The sequence below is a fragment of the Gopherus evgoodei genome, chromosome 3, assembly GCF_007399415.2.
Source record: "Gopherus evgoodei ecotype Sinaloan lineage chromosome 3, rGopEvg1_v1.p, whole genome shotgun sequence".
NCBI lineage: Eukaryota > Metazoa > Chordata > Testudines > Testudinidae > Gopherus > Gopherus evgoodei.
In genome coordinates, this window is record NC_044324.1 from 179777911 (window position 1) to 179800222 (window position 22312).

The window sequence follows — 22312 nt, forward strand, 5'->3', positions numbered from 1 at the left end:
GAACCAAGCACAGGCCCGAGATAAAAAAATCCCACACTCTAACCATGAATTTGACTTGCTGTGGCACATTGAGCAAGCCACTTTATCTGAGGTATAGATAAGCTCCTGTCTATAAAACAAGTGAGATTTGCTTCAGTTTCTTTGCACCACGTTATATAAGAACTAGGGTTATTACAGTATAAAAAATGTTCTGGATTACTACAAAACTGAAGCAGTGCTTATTCATTTTTATGAGCTGATAAAGCTTTATAGGCCTATTTACAGTAACAACCAAATTTCTAGTTCTTCATTGGATAATTTACCTTTAAAAAAAGGTCCATAAGCCAAGGAATCAAACTCAAGCTAGTGAGGGAAAAAACTTTCACATACACATAAAATGCCATTATTTCCTCACTAGCCAACTGACATGTGAATGCCTAATCAGTTCTCAAAAGCCAGCTACAAGATGACATGAAAGGTTTGCACATTAACAGCATACTGTTAAAAACCTTTTTTTAAAAAGTAAGTAATCTGTAGGACAATTACTAGTAGAATTGCTTATGCCCCATATATATAAGGCGTTAGATAACACGAGATCTTATAAGACAGCTCTTGCAAGCTTTTCAGTAAAACCTACAAGCAAAAATCTCTTATCCCACTCAAACACCAATATGCACAAGAGCCCCATCCCCCAGTACACACACCAGTGCACATGTGGATATGTACAATTCAACACTATAGTGATTGGGCCCACAAAACTTTGAGATCTCTTGTGCCATCAGGTTTGAGCAAAGCCCAACGACACATTAGTTGCTAGTGGTAGATTTCCAGAGGATTAGTTTTTACAGATTTTAGCCAACTCCTTATTCTCATAATTTTGTAAATAATACCACCCCTCTAGCAGTCAAATCCCCAGAGAATGAGAGAGTTGCCATCACTGACGGCTAATAGTGTAACTAGGCAATTCCATCCCTTTTCTTATGGCAGCTGGAAGGAATTTGTGGTTTCACCTCCAAACTGGCAGATCAAGTTCATACAAAGAACCCTCTTTTTCACAAAATAAAGCTTAGTGTTGTCTGTTTGTACAACTACTGGATCATTCTATTTTAGAAGAGTGATCACCCCAGGCAACTACTAGAGACAGTCATTCACTCCAAAAATATTAAAAGCAATTGCTAAAAAACCTGGAGTTTTTCATAGGCCAGAAAGGACCATTGTGATCATTTAGTCTGACATCCTGTATAACACAGGCCATACACACAAGGCCAAAATAATTCTAAGGTATCTTTAAGAAAAAACATCCAATCTTGATTTAAAAATTGTCAGTGATTGAGAATTGACCATGACCCTTAGTAAGCTGTTCATATTACTCTCATTGTTATTTCCAGCCTAATTTGCAGTTATTTGCTGAGCAATGTATTTGATTGGATCTAAAAAAACCCCACATATTTAAATAATCACTCTGGCTCGTAAATAGACAGACATTACACCCTGTAAATCCATTTAACCAAATCTATCCAAAAATCTCTACACCTTAAGTGTGATTTTTCATACTTTGGGTTTAAAAATAAATCCAGTTTAATGTACTCTTTTTAACTAATGTACGTTTTTCTCATTTATGTTTACTAAGATGTTTTGCAACACTTCGAAAATAGTCAAATGTTCTAAATTTATGAAGACATTGTAGAGATGCAGCCAAGAACATGACCGTATATGTAGTTGCTGTGTTGTCCTTAGAATGAGGTATGCATGCAGTAAATATTAATAACAATTCTTTAATCAAGGAATAATTTTCCATCCTTTGACATAGATAAGAAAACTGTGTGTTTAAACTCTATTGCTTTGTTGGAGACACTGACTCAACAACAAAGAACAAAAATACCCACATAAATAAAGATAAATAGCAAATGTGATTAGTTACCTGTTAAAATAATGCCTACAAACATCCACGCACAGAGGAAAAGATTTCCTGCACGAGGGTCATAATCTGTTATAAGCTTTCCTTGAACCAGCGTAAAGAGAATCCCAAATATCTGTAATCAATCATCATAAAACATTTTAGATTTTATTAGACTCACTTAGTAAATCTCTTCTAATTCAGTTTATAAAAATCCACATCAGTGTATTGCAGTTTATCTACCAGTCTAGAGACTGGTAAACAAACACACACTATAGGAGCGCAATAAAATGCCAGTAGCCAAATGTAGGACTGTTTCCCCAAAAATTCAGGCAGAGAGGCTTTATTAAATGTTACCCTCACATACAAGAATAAGCCTGCAATAACCTGTGCTGAAGCATTAAGGAGTCCTGATGAAGTGCCTTCAGATTCTGGGTATGTAATTTCCGCAGCAAACTCAAAGCCAAGTGGGAGATAACCTGTCATGAAGAAGCTGAAGAGGGGGGGGAAGGACAAGAGTATCTTAAGTGTGGCTCTAATCCAGTTATGAATAAGAAAATCAAACCTGAAGAAAGGTAATTTTAAAGTATCAGTTTACAGTGTCATGTGCTCGATTTCAATAATTTATATAGTTTAGGGCTTCATCTGGCCCTCCCTAGTTATCTGCCCTTGTCTTACAATTTCATTCTCATATCCTTCCACCTATGGATTCCAGTCCTGACACTTTTGTCTTGTTCTCATTCATAAATGATCTGGAAAAAAGGGGTAAACAATGAGGCAGCAAAATTTGCAGATGAATAATTTTGTATCAAGATAGTTAAGTCCCAAGCAGACTGCCAAGAGCTACAAAAGGATCTCATTGGGTGACTGGGCAACAAAAATGGCAGATGAAATTCAATGTTGATAAATGCAAAGTAACGCACACTGGAAAACACAATCCCAACTATACATATAAAATGATGGGGTCTAAATTAGCTGTTATCACTCAAGAAAAATCTTGGAGTCATTGTGGATAGTTCTCTGAAAACATCCACTCAATGTGTAGCAGCAGTCCAAAAAGTGAACAGAATGTTGGGAATCATTAAGAAAGGGATAGATAATAAGACAGAAAATATCATATGGCCTCTATATAAATCCATAGTACGCTCACATTTTGAATACTGAGTGCAGATGTGGTTACCCCATCTCAATAAAAGATATACTGGAATTGGAAAAGGTTCAGAAAAGGGCAACAAAAATTATTAGGGGTATGGAATGGCTGCCATATGAGGAGAGATTAAAAAGACTGGGACTTTTCAGCTTGAAAAAGAGACAACTAAGAGGGGATATGATAGAGTCTATAAAATCATGACTGATGTGGAGAAAGTAAATAATAGGCAGCAAGTTTAAAACTTAAAAAAAGTAAGTATTTTTTCACAGAATGCACAGTCAACCTGTGGAACTCCTTGCCACAGGATGCTGTGAAGGCAAAGACTTTAACAGCTCAAAAAAGCTAGGTAAGTTCATGGAGGTTAGGTCCATCAATGGCTATTAGCCAGGATGGGTAAGGATGCTGTCCCTAGCCCCTGTTTTCCAGAAGCTGGGAATGGGTGACAGGGGATGGATCACTTAATAATTATCTATTCTGCTCATTCCCTCTGGGGCACCTGGCACTGGTCACTGGATACTGGGCTAGATGGACTTTTGGTCTGATCCAGTATGGCCTCTCTTATGTTCCCCCATAACCATCTCTATGTTTTGTTCCATGCTAACCTCTATATACAGAGCTCCCTTCCCAAAGCCACTACCCTCTCTTCACTAAAACCCCTCTACTAAAAGGCCAATTTCTTAAAAGTGCAGGACTTAGACAATTTAGTCACCTAATCTATTTAAGGAGTCAGCTATTCATTTATGTGGAGGAATGGGACTGACCATCAATAGAGACACTAAAACTGTACCTGGGGATTGCTGTGGAAATTGGGCAAACTGAATGATGGAGGGCAGATGGGAATCCAACGTACTTACTTTTTACAAATTATAAAACTTAGACTTAATGCCTATCATCACCACAATTGCTTTGCTTGCATATCCCTTTCCTCACCTCTCTGGTTTTTTTAGATTATACGCTCTTGGGGGCAAGGACTGCATCTTCCTCTGCATTTGGGATGTGCCTAGCTATTTTGGATGCTAGGAAAATATAAATTGTACATATTAGCAATTAGTATTAGTGAGCTCAAATGCCCAACCCCATACTTTTGTTTATTTAGGGGCCTGATCCAATGCCCACTGAAGTCAATGTGAAGACTCATTTGTTTCAATGGGCTTTGGACCAGGCTCTCAGGAGAAAGCTAAATTCTGATCTTCATCACACTAGCTAAAATTGAGAGTAAATCTACTGACTTCAGCAGAGACCAGAATTTAGTCCACTCACCCATTGTACCTGTAGCAGAAGATAGGTTGTATGTAGGGAAAGGGAGTTTTACAGGTATAGTCTTTTAGTTTAAAAAAAACCCTTACAAACCTTTAAATACAGTTTTTAAACTAGAATTACAATGTGTTCCTTTCCCCTTTGATTCCTTACCCAAGCACTCCTCCAGTCACAAACACTATTACAAGGTTTCCAATGTCCAGGGTGAAAGTAAATATGGTCATTCCAACAAATGAGAGAATGTAAACGATTAAAGTAGTCTGTCTGCAAACAAAACCCAAGAGAAAATACCCATTGTAAACCTGAGAAGACAATACATATTGTCAAACATGGAACAGTCATGTAAATACTATATATTCTCTTTGCTACAACTGAAATATTAGTTTTAAAAATCTGCTTCAGGTAATTCCAACTCAGATATATCATGCATTTCAGTGAGGCTCTGTCCATCCCCATTCTCCTCATTCCCTTAGTTATATGGCTGCTTTATTCAAGCCACAGTGGAGAGGAATGACTTGCTCAGACTCAGAGGACAAGCAGTTACACCAGAAGATGAAGTCAAGCCCTTTGTAGTTGCCTGTTCTATTGTATTCTCTGAGTGATACTACGGGATTACATGCTATACTACATCAAATCTCAAGCAGCCAAATTGAACACTATTTCCAATAAAAGTGAAGAGTCAGACAAAAAGAAACCTAATCTGATTAGAATGAATTATTCATTTTACAAATTGTATTACAGGCTGAGCAACTGAGGCACATGCTTGTTTTATTAGCCAATCATATGAAGCAGAGCAACCATCCTACTGCATTACCATTCACTAGGGTTATTAAAGTTATTGCATGTAATTTACATTAAAGAAACAGTCACTGAAATAAGAACTTCAATCTAAGACTGAGAGTTCCTGTTTTGAAAATCAACATCCCTTATTTCCCTTGTACATGTTTGCTAAATGCCACAGCATGTGCATACTACAGAGCCTGTAATAGTGTTCTGCTCCACGGACCTGGCCTGGATTAAAGGATGTGTTTATGCTTATTTAAAGATCCACTAGAGGGTGCAAACATTTAAATAAATAAATTAAACTCCTAATTTACAATATGGCAATGTGGTGAAGCCAGCATGCTCCACCAAAGGAGGAACTTGATGGGTAAGAACTGGAGCAAGATAAAATGGAGAGTGGTGGAAGCCCAAGATGCCTTTCCTATTTTGCTAACATCATGCATGCATTCTACAGCCACAGGGACAGACAGAAACCCCTACAAATTCACATCACACCATAGTGGACTCAGCCCAACCTTGCCCCAACTTCATCCTGGCCAGAAACCAATGAGATTGAGTCTAAGACTCTTACCACAGTCTCAGCCATGGCACTCCCTCAAGGACAAAGAAAAATCATGGACATACTGATTTTTTTTAATCATTTCCCTTCTCCCTTCCACAAAGGGGCACTTGAATCTTTACATTTTCATAGAAGACTTTTTTCCCTTTAACACAATTGCACATCCACCTACCTCTGCCCGTCCCAACTCCACTCACTTACTTGTAAGTTTTGGTGTAATCCAGCCACAAACCACAAATAATGGAACCCACCATTCCTGCTACCACCAGTGTCAAGCCAATCCTCCCAGCATTCACTTCTTCTCCCTTTCAACAAATATTTATATGGTTTTTATTAATAACTCACTTCCACTCAAGGCGTCAGACTCTCGGGCCTCATGACGGTTATAAGCACAAACACTAGTACTTATCATCTCCATAACTGTATGGAGCATGCAATTTTAAAGGGACTACAAATGAGACTCTGAATCCTTGATCACACAAAAATGCCTACAAAACATCTGGGACACTAACTCTACAGATATACAAATGAAAAAGCAAAGGCTTCAAGAGAAACTTACCAGATACTGTGTTACTATCATTTGGTTCAATAATGTGGAGACAGAATAAAATGCCCCAGTCATCATACCTGCAATAGCAAAACAACATGATGTACCCTCCATATCATTAACCATATCCTAAGTGTCAATAATAATCAAACGTTTACATTGAAAGAAGCAATGTTCCCCACCAGGAAATTCATTAAGTCACCAGCAAGATGTCTACTTATTGCACTTTTTTTTTTTTTTAAGGGTTTCTCTGTATCCTAAAGCGCCCCCACCCTCCCCCTATAATCTGTGCCCAGACTCTCAGGGCTAGCATTCAAGCCACCATCTGTCTGGATGAGGAGAATTAGAACGACAACTTTAGGGGTCTATGTTAGCTATTCCTTAAAAGGAGGCATGTAAATTAAAAAAAAAGACATACGTGTCTGAATGTATTTTACTTATGCTTAAAAATGATAATTAAGATAACAATAACTTAAAGATATTACAGAAGATATATTTATGTTTTCCTCAGTGGGTTTGCTTTGTGCATTTAAAAGCATTTTGTACACCATCAGCTTCATTGTTCCCACAGTTTGTTTCCCTAGGTCTTCCACACAGAGAAAAACAAAGCAACAAGCCAGGGGCAGGCACCTTTGACACGTGGCTCGCCAGAGTAAGCACCCTGGCGGGTCGGGCTGGTTTATTTACCTGCTGTGTCCACAGGTTCCGCCGATTGTGACTCCCAGTGGCCGCAGTTCGCTGCTCCAGGCCAATGGAGGCTGCGAGATGCGGTGCGGGCTGAGGGATGTGCTGGCCACCACTTCCAGCAGCCCCCATTGGCCAGGAGCGGCAAACCATAGCCAGTGGGAGCCACGATCGGCCGAACCTGTGGACGCGGCAGGTAGGTAAACTGGCCAAGCCCGCCAGGGTGCTTACCCTAGTGAGCCATGTGCCAAAAGGCTGCCGACCCTGCAATAAGCAATAAACCTACTTTCCTCAGCAAGTCTTGCTCTCCCAGACTGCATCTACACTGTAAGTGACATTTGTCCTCCCAGAACTACTCTCTCAATCATTTAGCAGCTATAAAGACTATGATGTCAAGGCTTCACATCAATTAAGCTTCAGTCATTCCAGGCCCAATTTGAATGCCAGAAGTGCTAGTACAATTAGTGTAAGTAGTCCTTCTACTATAGCGGGTGAAGGATGTCAGGAGTAGAGCTAATGACAGCCATTCATCTACCTGCTCCATCCAAAAGTACCATGATGCACTGAATTCTGCTCACAGTTTTTGAGAAGACCACAGGCCACCCACAGTTTTTGGTCTCAAGTTGCTAAATGAGTGATGGCATTGCAAAGATCAGATGGACTCTAGGAACATATCTAGCCTTTATTATCAGCTTAAAGACAGAAGGCAACGCTCACCATAACTGATCAGCAAAAGCACAAAAGGAATATTTCTGAACAGGTTAATTATTGATTGTTTATAAGAGTAATCTTCAGGAGGAACGTCCTGGAGAACTGCTTGAGCCTGGCTTGGAGGATATTTAGGCTTTTCATCAAACACTAGAACAAACACAAAAGAACAAAATTAATAGAATTTTTCACCCTACTAATCTTTACCAGTTTGCCTTGAGTAATGGCTTGGGATTTTACGTGAATACAAAATTTTTCGGTTTAAGGAACATTGTAAAGCAGGTTTTTATGAAAGCGTAAACAAACATCTTCCATTCTAACTTTATCCTCCAATGAGAGCTAGCCAGTCTGAACATGCCCCCTCCATTCACTCTTCCATTCACTCTGGTTGGAGCGCTACTGACAAACATACTCTAGAAACATTTTTCATCTGTCCCATGCTAATTTAGTCATGCTGTGGCATAAAGTAATTGGCACAAATTAATTGGCACACTATTCAGAGCACTATGTCTCTCTCTTTTCAACATGACTGAACAGCTTACCCACACCAGGGTCAACATATTCCACTCTACTTGGACCTGGCCCAGTTTGTAGTTGAAGTCCCACAAGTAAACAAGCCAGTGCGTCAGCACGTCCCTAAATACACCTTGAGATAACTTCAGTTCAGAAAGAAGATGCAACCGTTCAAATCCTGAAACCGAAGCATTAATATTGGTAAGCCTCCACCATCATTTCTTTTTAAAGAGCTTATTTTCCTCCTGGTTGAGAGTAAAGGACCAAGATTAAGGGCTTGTGTACACGAATAATTAGCCTGCAGTAGCTGGGGTTTGAATCTACCCCACAATAGCCTGCTGTGAACTAAATGCCCACGTGGACCCTGCTCTGCACATAAACAATTCGTTAGCACTCTTTGATCTAGTCCTCTCTGAGATGGGACTAGATCAAAACACATTAATGAACTGGTACAGTGTGTCAGCAGGGTCCACATGCACAGTTAATCCACAGCAAGGTAGGTTAGGATATTTACACCCCTGCCTCCTGCGAACTAAATGTTCATGTAAATAAGCCCTAAGAGTTCTTTATCTGGATATACTTCAAGGGAGACCATTTTGTTTCACTGGAAACTTGTCAAGTTAGAGTAACTCAGTTCTTTTCTTTCTGATTGGCCCCACAGATAACTGAAGAATAAAACTTGAGAAAATTCTGATTTGTGTCATTGCCCCTTACATTAAAACTGTGATTTTCAACCTTTTCTCATTTGCGGACCCCAAAAAAGTTTTGAATGGAGATGTGGACCCCTTTGGAAATCTTAGGCATAGTCTGCGGACCCCCAGGTCCACAGACCACAGGTTGAAAACCACTGTTATATAGTAACAACAGTCTTTTGCAGACTGCTTAAATAACCACTGCATTAGAGGACTGGCAAAAAAGGGAACAGTGTTAAACTGCTGATTGCTCCGTCTCATGCTCTATCTTGTCCTTGTACTAAAGAGGAAGTCAGCTGACCCTCCTTGAAAGCGTCTTTGAATCCTAGTTAGATGGGAGATATTCTTTTTGGCTAACATTGCTAACACAATCTATGACAACCTATATTAAGGCCTAAACATACGATAATCTATTAAAATCATTTAAATATATATATTTTTCATCAGTACATTTGCCGCCTATGTTTTAGAGTCAACCCATTCAACTGATGGAAGTCACTGGCTAAGTACCTGGAACCAGCGTTTGTTGAAGTGCTAAACCAGCTTTTGACTGCAGTAGCTTCTTCTGCAGATGCAGAGAGAATATTTTCTTCATTTCAGTTCATTCCACTAGTTCAGTTCAATGACTAGTCAATTCAAAAGATAAGCAACTGACTGGGAGCTGAAAAAGCAGGAAAGCTTGTTTTCCTCTTCCAATGACTGAATAAAAACAAGATGTCAGAAATCGACTAGCCCTGAAATCTTGAAGGACATGCAGACAAGAAACAATTACTTCAAATCACTCTCTACAGACAGTACTTTCTTTGATTAATAAATCAGTTTGAATGCAAAACATGTTTTGATTAACTTATTTGTTTTTGTATGTATCCAGAATATTTAAAGTAGTTTAATAAAAGCAATTTTAAAATGCTGTTCTTGTGTATTTAACTGAATTTCAATTTCCATTCAAATTCAATTTGCCATAAATCACAAGTTAAAAACAAATAAAAAAAATCATCTAACAAACAAGGAATGTGTCATTCTTCATTTTCTAATTCAATAAAAATATAAAAATGAAGACAATCTGAATGTATGTTAAAGTATAAAACTGCTAAAATAAATGTGACTAGATATAGTTTAGTAAAAAGTAGCACCAAAAACTTAGTGTATTGGCTATATTTAATAGCAAATCAACATATTTCAATTGTTACCAACCAATGAGAATCAGCTATTATTTAGGAAAATAACTAAAAAGTACAAAAGCAAAACAAGATTAGAAGTGATTATTTAAATCAAGGTTTTCTGCTTGCTGATTTATATCATGATTAAAACCAATCCACTTTGGAATGACACGGGATCACATTAATCAGATCACCTAGCCCTTAAGTATTTAGATGTTCTGCTGACAGTGGCAAAATGAGGGTCAGTCTAGCTCCCTTATCTAGTTATAAGGCTGAAAGTGCATTGCTATGCTAACTCCATTATATCTCAGTATTACAACATTTGTGACATAAAGGTCAGAAGATGGAAAGAAAAAAAAAATCACAACTTTGTACAGACGACCTGCCAAGGACCTCTATACTGTTTATGTACCATTTTAAAAGGCTTAAATAGTACAGAGTCTTCATGCAGACCCTCTACAGAAGGGTGAATTTCCCAATCCTTAAAGATTCTACAACACAAGAGAATAGGGCAAGAACAGAGTTTCAATGGTACCTGAATTTACATGCTTTGGTATGAGTTTGTATGAGACCCTTAACAGTCTGTAGTATAACTTCTTTTATTTACAGTATTAAAAGTTGGATTTCTGTAAATATACCATTGGCTCCGGAGTTTCTTTAGGGATCTTTTGGATACAAACAGGCCAATGAACTCATTAAAATCTTTCTGACCTTTGTGCATATCTCTAAAGACATAGTCATACCGTACTAGCTCAATATCCTGCGGATATAAAAACAGTGTCAATAATTGTCCAAGTGCCATTCAGCTATATTTGACAATTTAGCATTTCTCCTTTTTCACTGTAGGTGGAACCACTAAAACAAAGCACATAAAGACATATGAAATATCTGGTGTAGGACGAAATCAAAAGTTATACATGAGAAACATGGACATATTTGTCCATGTGAAATAAAGCAAAGGGAGTATATCAACTATGAAAGCCTGCAACTCTTTCATTAATCATAGATGTAAATCTGCTGCGCACTAGCATGCTACACACAGCCTGCATCCTGTGGATGCTGCTGTTGTGCGCTGGTTTTTAGCAACCAGCGGAATAAAGAACACTATCCCCAGGGTTCAAAAGGAGTACTCTAACTCTGGCAGCATTAAGCAGAGATCCTGTTTCTGAACACTTCTTTGAACCGACATCAGTCATTTAGGGAATCTCCTGATGTTGGGATGGCTGAAGTTTTTACAGTTGTCAACCGAAGGAATGGCAGAAAATCGAGAGACTTCAGTTACAACAAGAAGTCCAAAAATAGACTAAGAGGGAGCAGGGCATGAAGACGTTATCTGCTGCCAACACAGATAACCTTGTCCATATCTGGTAGTAATACTGGAGGGTTTTATGGATTGTAGTATAAAATGCAACTTTGCTGGACACGCTAGATCAGAAGCTGATGTCTCGTAATCCAAGCTGCAAGATGAAGAGACTTTGGCCTGAGGATGCAGAACAAGGCTGTCTTCTTGGGCTAGGCATTCTGAAGATACCGAAGACAACCATGACAGATCCAGAAGATGCACATAGCTATACTACTTGGCCCAAACAGGAGGGATCAGAATGACACAGGGCTTGTCCTGTCTGATCACCAATGTACATACAAATCCACAGAATAGGAGAATTCTGCCCCAGTCCCAACAAGAACACATCTCTAAATGCGTTTCCATCGATCTCTGATCTGAAGCAAAACTGAGGGAGCTTTGCATTGCTACGCCTGCAGCTAGCCACAGAAAAGGAAGATACTGAAGCAACTGGGGCCAAGCTCTTACAATCTCACCTGTGAACATTCAGTGCCTTGAGGGTATGCTTGTGCAATCCCAACACCCACTGCTTTTTGAGCAAGTTCCCAAAGCTCAGCAACATCTTAGGGCACATCCCACAAGAGGTAACATGCAGAAACCACCTCAAGTATCAGTGTACAATTTATAGAAGCTTATTCTCAATTTTTTTGCTCCAATGGCATTTCAACTGGTTTAAAGTTAAAACAGGAAACTGAGGCTAAATCTACTCTTAAAACATCTGCCAGTGTAGAAACGTCAATTAGGGTTGTGATTTTTCTTTTTAAATAACGTTTTATACCAGCAAAAGCTCTAGCTTAGATGCAGTTATACTGGCAAAAAAAAAAAAAAGTACTTTTGCAGGTACAGCCCATATAATTTAGGGAAATGGTATTCGCTATCCTGACAAAAGCACTTTTGGGTATAAGCTGCATCTATACTAGGAGAGTTTGCCAATACAGCTATTCCTGCAAACCTTTTTTAGTGCAGACTAGCCTAAATCTATTTAGGTCTTTTTCTACAGCTCAGGGCCAACACACAACAACATGGCATAGTATGGTTAAACGCAGGCAAACACTATTTTAGCCAAAATAAAACTTACAAATTAATTCAACCTATCTAGACACTTATGCAGCCCTTACCGTTATAGTAAGCAGCACCTCCCAAGAACAAAAACCAAGCAAATTTAATTCACCACTTGCTAAGAGTATCTCGACAGAAAGCAGATGTTTGGTGTGAGACACTGATAAGTTTATTCCAAGGAAAGCTAAGTCAGAGAGGTAGGGTTTGCAATTTGGTCTAAAAGATGAAGTTCATGGAATTTAGAGTCACTATTAGATTCCTCTGCTCACAGTCACTATATGAAATGTTTCACTTACCAACTCCTGTTAATAAGAATAAAAGTGTGGATACTGCTGCTGTTCCATAGAACATGATGCTGATATTATGCCCCATTAGATCAGTATCATCAACTGTGTTTGGAACCAGAACTGGTGGTAACAAGAAGCCAATTGCCGTGCCAAGCTGTAAAAAGACAAACAAAAAACAATTACATTTTCCTGTGAACAAAAGCAATCAAAAGAACAAAGACAAAAAGTCCTACACTGTGCAATACAGAGCTTATATTCTAGCACAGAAAGTGATTAATAAGAATTACACAGGAAAAAAGTGTTCCTGCATTGTACTGAAGGGCAGTAGTTATTCATCTGTCAATCTGACTGACAACCCACAGCCAATATTTCCATAAACCAGTTTTCCTCCTCTTCATTGCAATGCTACAGTCGGAATGTTACACAGACAAAAAATAATAATAATAATAATAATAATTATGGAAGTCCTTCTTTACGGAGGAAATTTCATACGAGAACACTGCTTTATGCACACACGTTTACTTGGCCTGTCATTCTGTGACTGACCGTACAGTACATCTAGATAAGACATACATTTCTCTTACAGACCAGTCTTCCCTCATTCTTGATCATAATCCTGCATTTGACTTCACGGCCTGATGTTATAAAAGGGAAGTTCAGCATTATATTTTCACTGCAGGATTAATCAGGAAGAGAAGGGAAGCAGGGATAGGAATGCCTTTGTAGAAACACATTTTCAGTTACTATTAAGCCTGATAAGAAGTGCCATAAAATACAAAAGTAGCAGGTTTATGTTTTGGGCCAGTTTCAATTCAGCCTCTAATTCAAGAAAAATAGAAGGCTGTGACTTAAAATTTGGCTCCTGATATGTAAAACATTTTAAAATTTTTGCAGGCGTAAGCATAGCACAGTTTCTTTAAATTTCTCTTAGTTTATTTTTGCTATAGTAATGAGACAAAACCATTTTTCTTTTTCAGTAAAAAGTGAAACACTCTCCATCACGCTAGAAACCCCAGTGACTATTTCAAGTAGTTTAATTTCTATAATTATGTCCGAAAAACTTTGTAAAAAAGAAAAATGCTAAGGATTCAGAGTCAAGCACTCAAGTTAAGAAATGTCAGAATTAAGGTTCCTTGTACAATCTTAATTACAGCCCCCATGTTCATATACATTATGATACAGTCTTTAATTATATGCTCATATGTTACTTTTTCCACAAGACCTGCCTTGAATACAGAATTATTAATTTCTTCGTGGACCTTTTTAATATTGTTCTTACTGTAGTACCCTAGGACCAGGTCTACACTACAAACTTTTATCCCCAGAATTTATATCAGTGTACAGCTGCCAGAATTAGTATGTTGCTCATGCACATGCATACTCGACTACTTATGTCAACACAGCACGTACTCACAAGGAGTGCTTATGGTGAGGCAAAACTGGTGCACCAAAGGGGGGTATCCCACTGTGCCCTGCACTGCCATCTGGTGCAATGCCTTTTGGGAATTTTTTGCCATGTGCTATGGGATAGAATGACTCACCCAGAGAACTCTGGGAGCTAGAGATCAAGTTCCCAATATGCAACATTCTTCATCTTATGGTACCATGCGTATCCCATAATTTTAGCACCGTATTTTAAAACCTCACCAACCCACACAGCACTTTTTGCTGTCCACTATCTCTGACAGAAGCCTGGAGCCCACAGAGCTCTACACTATTCTCATGAATGTTGCCAATACAGGACACTTGAACCTCTTGTACATGGAGACCTAGAGGAAGTACCACAACATGATGATTTCCCCAAGGACAGTCTGCTGAGGGACATAACGCAAAACAATTTAAGGTTGTTGGTGCCGTTCACCAAGCAGCTGCAGATGGTGGAGCACTGCTTCTGGGCTTGAGAAATGAGCACTAACCAGTGGAATCACATAATTCAGATTTTAGACGAGCAATGGCTCTGAAACTTTCAGACGCAAACAGCTCCATTCCTGGATCTGTGCGCTAAGCTCACCACAACTGTCCAGCATAGGGACTCCAGAATGATAGCTGCATTGACAGTGACGAAAGCAGCGATCGCACTCAGGAAACTGGTAATGGAAATAATTTTGGAAAAACCACAGTGGGAGCCATTATCATGCAAGTGCGTAGGACGTTAATCTCCTCCTGCTATGCAGGACTGTGACTCAGTCAGGCATAGATGCTCGTCTCCCTGCACCACTACTCCCATTCAGCTCCTGCCTCAATGTTGTCACCCCTTAGCTCCTGTGCCTACACCCCAGTCTGCCCCCCAACCTTTCTGAACCCCCATCTGTGTGATTCCCCCAGCAGCTCTGTGTGCCCTGCACTATGTCATTCCCTCCCCCCCCTCACATATCCCATGCTTCACCTGGCCCCATGGGCAGAGTGCTGTAATGAAGGCCGTCTTTGGCCCCTCTCTCTCCACAGCTGACTGATCCCATCCTTGCGCCAGCTGCTCTCTCTTCTGGTGCCACATCAGATGGGTGGATGAAAGATGTAATTGCAGAATGACCCCCTCACGGCTTCCCTTCACCTCTCCATCAGAATCAATTATTCTGCCTGCGACGAGGAATCTGCAGGGAGCATTAATTCTGCACTTGCACAGAACCTCCCCCCCAGGAGTAAGCTTTGGCTGCTGCTAGGAAATGTGTGGTGCTTGCTATCCACTTACAGTGTCATGCGTTTTGAATACCGATAGGCATTCTTCAATGTGTGCTGAGAACTACTAAAGATGATAATAAATTTCTATTTTTGGAGAATAAAATTAAGTGTCAAAAACAGTGCAGAAAAACAATGTGAAAAAATACAAGCAATGCAATACAATCTTGAAAACATAAACTAACAGAATGAAACTTTGCCGCCTTTCCAATTACAAACACAAATTACAAATTACAATTTCTGTTGCTTTCAGTTCACAAAAACACAGTTCGTTGTGACTTCACAAACACTAACCCCTGAGAACCATGATTAGTGTATGTGAAACTGCAGTTTTCCTTGCTATCCCCTGGCATGCAGTGGTACGGATAGGATGCAGCATGAGATGCCATGTGATATGCTGGGGGATATAGGGAGCGGTTAACCATGGAGTTCTCTAAGACTGCAAAGGGTGGGGAGTCTGAGATTTGTAGACTTCCAGGTCAACCAGGGTCTGCAGCATTTAGATTTGCTACCTGAGGAGACCCATTGTGTCCCTGTGCATCTTCCTCTCCTTTTCCTGTTGAGATTTCTTCCTGTCTACTCGCTCCTTCTCTGTGCCATCTGCCACACTGGCCCCCTCTCTTCACAGTCCAATGCAGCACTGGTTTATAAGATCTCACTGAACAGGTCTTCCACCAGTCTTCTTCCTCCTCCCTATCTGGGTGAGACATTCTATGGGCCTGGGGGGGCACCACTAAAGGCTATAATAGCAGAAGCTACATATAAAACAGACAGATGTAACACTGGCTACACAGTCATAACAAAAAGACAAGTTTCAAAACTTCCTTCCCTCATTCTGAGAAAAACCCTTAATAAGGAATGCTTACTGACACTTCAGCTTTGGAGTGTCTCTGCACAGCACCGCTCTCCAGCCCCAGCTATGGTGAATATGTCCAGGAGGAGGGGGGAAATTCAGCTGTATGAAATAATAAATTTTTGGTCCCTATTCCATGGGTGTGAGTATAGGGCAATGGCACTGAATATTGGCATTATTTTCCACAAGCAGTAGTGGATTTGCTGATATTCACTCTTGAGAATGACAAAGGCACAGAAAGCATAGTTGCTACTGGTGTCCTGAAGTTGCCCAGGCCCGTATGTCACTAGTCAGTTTACTGCAATGGTGCCAGACAAACTAATTGCAGAGTGGCAGGGAAATATAGCCTACTGCAGAGACAAAAACAAGGCAGCCATCCCCAGAAACCTTCAGGAGAGAATTGCTGAGTATCTCCATCAAAACCTCCATTGAGATCTCTCAGGAGGATACAAGGGACATTTTGTGTACATAAAGTGTTTTGCACAGCAATACCCGCCACCTAGCCCTATGGGAAAACAAAAAAGCACATGCAAACTACACCTACCTCTTCTCATGCAAATTAAACAATGAAAAGTTAATGTGTGTGTCTTGTTAGCTTGGGGCAGGTGCCCTCTTTAAAGATTATAAAGAAAAAAATATATACACACACTTACCTGAGGTCCCTTCCACTTCACTGGGGCTCAGCTATGCTCAGTTGGCAGGACTGGACAGACTGCGGTGGAGTCTCGAGCAGATCCTGGCTCATGGCATGGCTGAAGCCCTCATCCGCATCTCCCCACCACCACCCACTTCTTTCTCTTCGCTGCTTATGGCGGGGTCTCCGCCAAGGTGTCCATGATGTTGTGCAGGGTGCTGGTGGGGTGTTCACCAAATACGGCATGCAGCTCGTTTGCAAAGTGGTAGATATGCAGCTCAGAACCAGATTGACTGGCTTTGTGGGACACTTGCCACAGTTCCTTCACTTTCCCATGGTGCTACTGCTGATCCCTCTCATCACACTCCTTTGCCTGCATCCCCCATGTAATCTGCTTGTATATGTCCATGTTTCTATACCTCATCTATGGCTGTGCTTGCACAGCCCCTACTCCCCACAAGCGCAGGAGATCCAATACCTCCTGTCTTTTCCAGGCAGGAATGCATCTAGTGTGTGGAGCCAGCATGGTTGGTTGGGCAGCTGCACACAACAAGAGAGCGTTCTAAATGTGCTCGCCAAGCTGGGCAATCAGGAAAAGAAACTTCAAAAATAAGTGAGGGATTTTAAGGTGGATAGTGGCTTCTGGTCTCCAGGAACCCTAGGCCGTAGAGTTCACAATTGTGACCAGAGTGGTTGCTGTTGCAGGGAATGGGACATTGTGGGACAGCTGAAGAACTGTTAGGGCACGGGTAGGCAACCTATGGCAAGGGTGCCAAAGACGGCACATGAGCTGATTTTCAGTGGCACTCACACTGCCCGGGTCCTGGTCTGGGGGGTTCTGCATTTTAATTTAATTTTAAATGAAGCTTCTTAAACTTTTTAGTAACCTTATTTACTTTACATACAACAATAGTTTAGTTATATATTATAGACTTATAGAAAGAGACCTTCTAAAAATGTTAAAATGTATTACTGGCACGCGAAACCTTAAATTAGAGTGAATAAATGAAGACCTGGCACACCACTTCTGAAAGGTTGCCAACCCATGTTAGGGTCAACACAGGTCATACAATGTCTACCTCAGCTCCACACCATTAGAGAAGATGGTTTTGCTGTGTCACCATAACAAGGCACTCACAGTGGCAGGAGACATTTCAGTGCTTCCCCAAATATTACTGACTTTTACTGAAAAATTCCTAGGTTTTACAAAAGCTATTTGGTTTTTACTGATTTTCACATGAACTTTGGACCACACAAGTACACAAGAATATTTACTATGTTAAGAAAACACAATAAATTAGGTAGACTAATTAACATAAACACATCTAAGTGTAAACACAAGGGTGTCAAAGCAAGCCAATGCAGTGGAAGATATACACATGTACATACTGTTAATGTACAGGTCATGAAATAAACTGCAGCATTAACTGCTTTTAGAATCAGAACTGGAAGGGACCTCAAGAGGTCATCTAGTCCAGTCCCCTGCAGTCAAGGCAGAACTAAGTATTATCTAGACCATCCCTGACAGGTGTCTGTCCAACCTGCTCTTAAAAGGCCCCTCTGATTGAGATTCCACCACATCCCTAGGCAATTTATTCCAGTGCTTAACCACTCAGACAGTTAGGAAGTTTTTCCTAATGTCCAACCTAAACTGCCCTTGCCGCAATTTAAGCCCATTGCATCTTGTCCTATCCTGAGAGTTTAAGAACAACAATTTTTCTCCCTCCTCCTTGTAACAACATTTTAATCTACTTGAAAACTGTTATGTCCCCTCTGACTTTTCTCTTCTGCAGACTAAACAAACCAAAGTTTTTCAATCTTCTCTCATAGGTCATGTTTTCTAGACCTTTAACAATTTTTGTTGCTCTTCTCTGGACTTTCTCCAATTTGTCCACATCTTTCCTGAAATGTGGTGCCCAGAACGGGCCACAATACTCCAGTTGAGGCCTAATCAGTGCAGAGTAGAGTGGAAGAATTATTTCTCATGTCTTGCTTACAATACTCCTACTAATACATCCTAGAATGATGTTTGCTTTTTTTGCAACAGAGTTATACTGTTGATTCATATTTAGCTTGTGATCCACTATGACCCCCAGATCCCTTTCTACAGTACTCCTTCCTAGGTAGTCATTTCCCATTTTGTATGTTTGCAAGTGACTGTTCCTTCCTAAGTGGAATACTTTGCATTTGTCCTTATTGAATTTCATCCTGTTTACTTCAGATCATTTCTCCACTTTGTCCAGATAATTTTGAATTTTAATCCTATACTCCAGAGGGCTTGCAACCCCTCCCAGCTTGGTATCGTCAGCAAACTTTGTAAGTGTACTCTCTATGCCATTATCTAAATCACTGATGAAGATATTGAACAGAATCAGACCCAGAACCGACTGTGGGACCCCACTCGTTATGCCCTTCCAGCATGACTGTGAACCATTGATAACTACTCTCTGGGAACAATTTTCCAACCAGTCTGCACCCACCTTACAGTAGCTCCACCTAGGTTGTATTTTCCTAGTTTGTTTATGAGGTCACCTGAGACAGTATCAAAAGCCTTACAAAAGTCAAGATATACCACATCTACTGCTTCCCTCCCATCCACAAGGCTTCTTACACTGTCAAAGAAAGCTATCAGGTTGGTCTGATATGATTTGTTCTTAACAAATCCATGCTGTCATTTATCACCTTATCTTCTAGGCGTTTGCAAATTGATTGCTTAATTATTTGCTCCCTTATCTTTCCAGGTACAGAGGGTAAGCTGTCTGGTCTGTAATTCCCCAGGTTGTCCTTATTTCCCTTTCTATAGATGGGCACTATATTTGCCCTTTTCCAGTCTTCTGGAATGTCTCCTGTCTTCCATGACTTTTCAAAGATAATTGCTAAAGGCTCAGATAACTCCTCAGTCAACTCCTTGAATATTCTAGGATGCATTTCATCAGGCCCTGGTGATCTGAAGACATCTAACTTGTCTAAGTAATTTTTGACTTGTTCTTTCCCTATTTTAGACTCTGATCCTACCTCACTTTCACTGGCATTCATTATATCAGACGTCCCATCGCCACCAACCTTCTTGATGAAAACCGAAACAAAGAAGTCATTAAACACCTCTGCCATTTCCACATTTTCTGTTATTGTCTTTCCCCTCTCATTGAGTAACAGGACTACTCTGTACTTGGTCTTTCTTTTGCTTCTAATGTATTTGTAGAATTTTTTGTTTCCTTTTATGTCCCTAGCTAGTTTGATCTCGTTTCGTGCCTTGGCTTTTCTAATTTTGTCCCTACATACTTATTTGTTTATATTCATCCCTTATAATCTGGCCGAGTTTCCACTTTTTGTAGGACTCTTTTTCGAGTTTTAGATCATTGAAGATATCTTGGTTAAGACAGGGTGGTCTCTTGCCATATTTCCTATCTTTCCTATGCAGTGGGATAGTTTGCTCTTGTGCCCTTAATAATGTCTCTTTGAAAAACTGCCAACTGTCTTCAATTGTTTTTCCCCTTAAGACTTGCTTCCCATGGGATTTTACCTACCAACTCTCTGAGTTTGCTAAAGTCTGCCTTCTTAAATCCATTGTCTGTATTGTGCTGTTCTCCCTCCTACCATTCCTTAGAATCGTGAACTCTACCATTTCATGGTCACTTTCACCCAAGTTGCCTCCACTTTCAAATTCTCAACCAGTTCTTCCTTATCTGTCAAAACCAAATCTAGACTAGCCTCTCCTCTAGAAGCTTTCTCCACTCTTTTGCTTTCAACACTCTTACTTTTCTTTATTTGTTGCCTTTCTATTCCCCCACCCCCACCCCGGTCCCCTAATATTTGCAGGAAATTAACTTCGCAGTTTTCTGGGGAATGATTTTCATCTGTTTTTTATTTTTTGTTATAAACATTGATAAATTCCCAGAAAATTTTAAACAAAATAAAAAACTAAAAACTTATAAGCAAATGAAGAAAGTCTTATCATGGAAAGTCTTACACAATCTTAACTATAAACACTGATACCATCTCACCTTGTAATAACCTAGAATGCATATCTAATTTAGGTCTCTATGAGCCACTGGAAGGGAAAATATTTTAAAACCCTGTTACCTTTGTCAAATTCACCAAGGGCCTGAGCCCACACCATTGAAGGTGATGGGAGTGTTATCATTTTGTGGCCACACACAAAACACAGTGGGGATGCAGAGGAGCAAGGCTACAGGGGAAGTCTACATCCTGCGATCTTTACCTCTCCATCCCCCACACACTGGGAGACCTATTCACACAGGTTTCAGACTAGCAGCCGTGTTAGTCTGTATCCACAAAAAGAACAGGAGTACAAGTAATCCTATTCACACAGTGAAGCAAAGAAGATATGAGTATCATCATTACCAGGAGGCACTGGAGATGGATTGGCCATGCGCTTCGGATGGAAATTGATTCCACCACCAGAATAGCTATAAGATGGACACCTGAAGGTAAGCAAAAATGAGGCTGCCCCAAAACAGCAAAGAGATGTGGAAGTTGAGCTGAAAAACTTGGGGCACAGCTGGGGCACCACTGAAAGACTTGCCAGAAACAGACAGGAGTGGAGGAGCTTCCTCACTGCCTTAAACGCCGGAGACATAATGCGTACTAAGGCCTGGTCTACACTACGCGTTTATACCAAATTTAGCAGCATTAAACCAATTTAACCCTGCACCCGTCCACACAATGAGGCCCTTTATATCGATATAAAGGGCTCTTTAAACCAGTTTCTGTATTCCTTCCCGACAAGACGAGTAGCGCTGAAATCAGTATTGTCATGTCAGATTAGGGTTAGCGTGGCTGCAAATCGATGGTATTGGCCTCCGGGCGGTATCCCACAATGCACCATTGTGACTGCTCTGGAAAGCAACCTGATCTCGGATGCACTGGCCAGGTAGACAGGAAAAGCCCCACGAACTTTTGAATTTCACTTCCTGTTTGCCCAGCGTGGAGCTCTGATCAGCACAAGTGGCCATGCAGTCCCAAATCCAAAAAGAGCTCCAGCATGGACCGTACGAGATATACTGGTTCTGATCACTGTATGGGGAGACAAATCTGTTCTATCAGAGCTCCGTTACAGAAGACGAAATGACAAAGCATTTGAAAAAATCTCCAGGCTATGATAGACAGAGGCCACAGCAGGGACTCAGCACAGTGCTGAATGACAAGCGTAACGGAAAGCCAAAGAATCAAATGGACACTCATGGAGGGAGGGAGGGGCGACTGAGGACTCCAGTTATCCCACAGTCCCCGCAGTTTCCGAAAAGCATTTGCATTCTTGGCTTAGCTCCCAATGCCTGTAGGGTCAAAAACATTGTCCCTGGTGTTTCAGGGTATATCTCGTCAATTTACCAACTCCCCCCTCCCCCCCGGTGAAACAAAAGGGAAAAAAATCGTTTCTTGCCATTTTTCAATGTCACTGTATGTCTGCGGTGCTGAACAGCAGCATCCCCTCCCCTTCCTTTCCTGATGGCAGACGGGACAAAATGGTGGAAAACCGTCACCATCCCGTGAGAGCTCCTGGCTGGCCTC

The 22312-nt window shown here is 40.6% G+C and overlaps 1 protein-coding gene across 4 annotated transcripts in view; it reads right to left on the reverse strand.

The window, feature by feature from the left end:
• Positions 1 to 22312, reverse strand: part of FLVCR1 (feline leukemia virus subgroup C cellular receptor 1) — a 31783-nt gene that overhangs the window by 3471 nt on the left and 6000 nt on the right. For 2 of the 4 annotated variants that reach the window (XR_003999732.1, XM_030557543.1), the window contains exons 2-8: positions 12627 to 12771; positions 7574 to 7714; positions 6185 to 6252; positions 5827 to 5930; positions 4437 to 4547; positions 2264 to 2369; positions 1901 to 2012 (exon numbers count right to left, since the gene is read on the reverse strand). Coding sequence is in view for 3 of the 4 variants with exons in the window: in XM_030557543.1 (XP_030413403.1) it covers positions 1901 to 2012; positions 2264 to 2369; positions 4437 to 4547; positions 5827 to 5930; positions 6185 to 6252; positions 7574 to 7714; positions 12627 to 12702 (718 nt within the window). In the remaining variant the exon portion in view is untranslated. Of the gene's footprint in view, positions 1 to 1900; positions 2013 to 2263; positions 2370 to 4436; positions 4548 to 5826; positions 5931 to 6184; positions 6253 to 7573; positions 7715 to 12626; positions 12772 to 15003; positions 15302 to 16799; positions 17533 to 22312 lie in introns of those variants that run through there. The other 2 variants (XM_030557542.1, XM_030557541.1) reach the window with 2 other exon arrangements.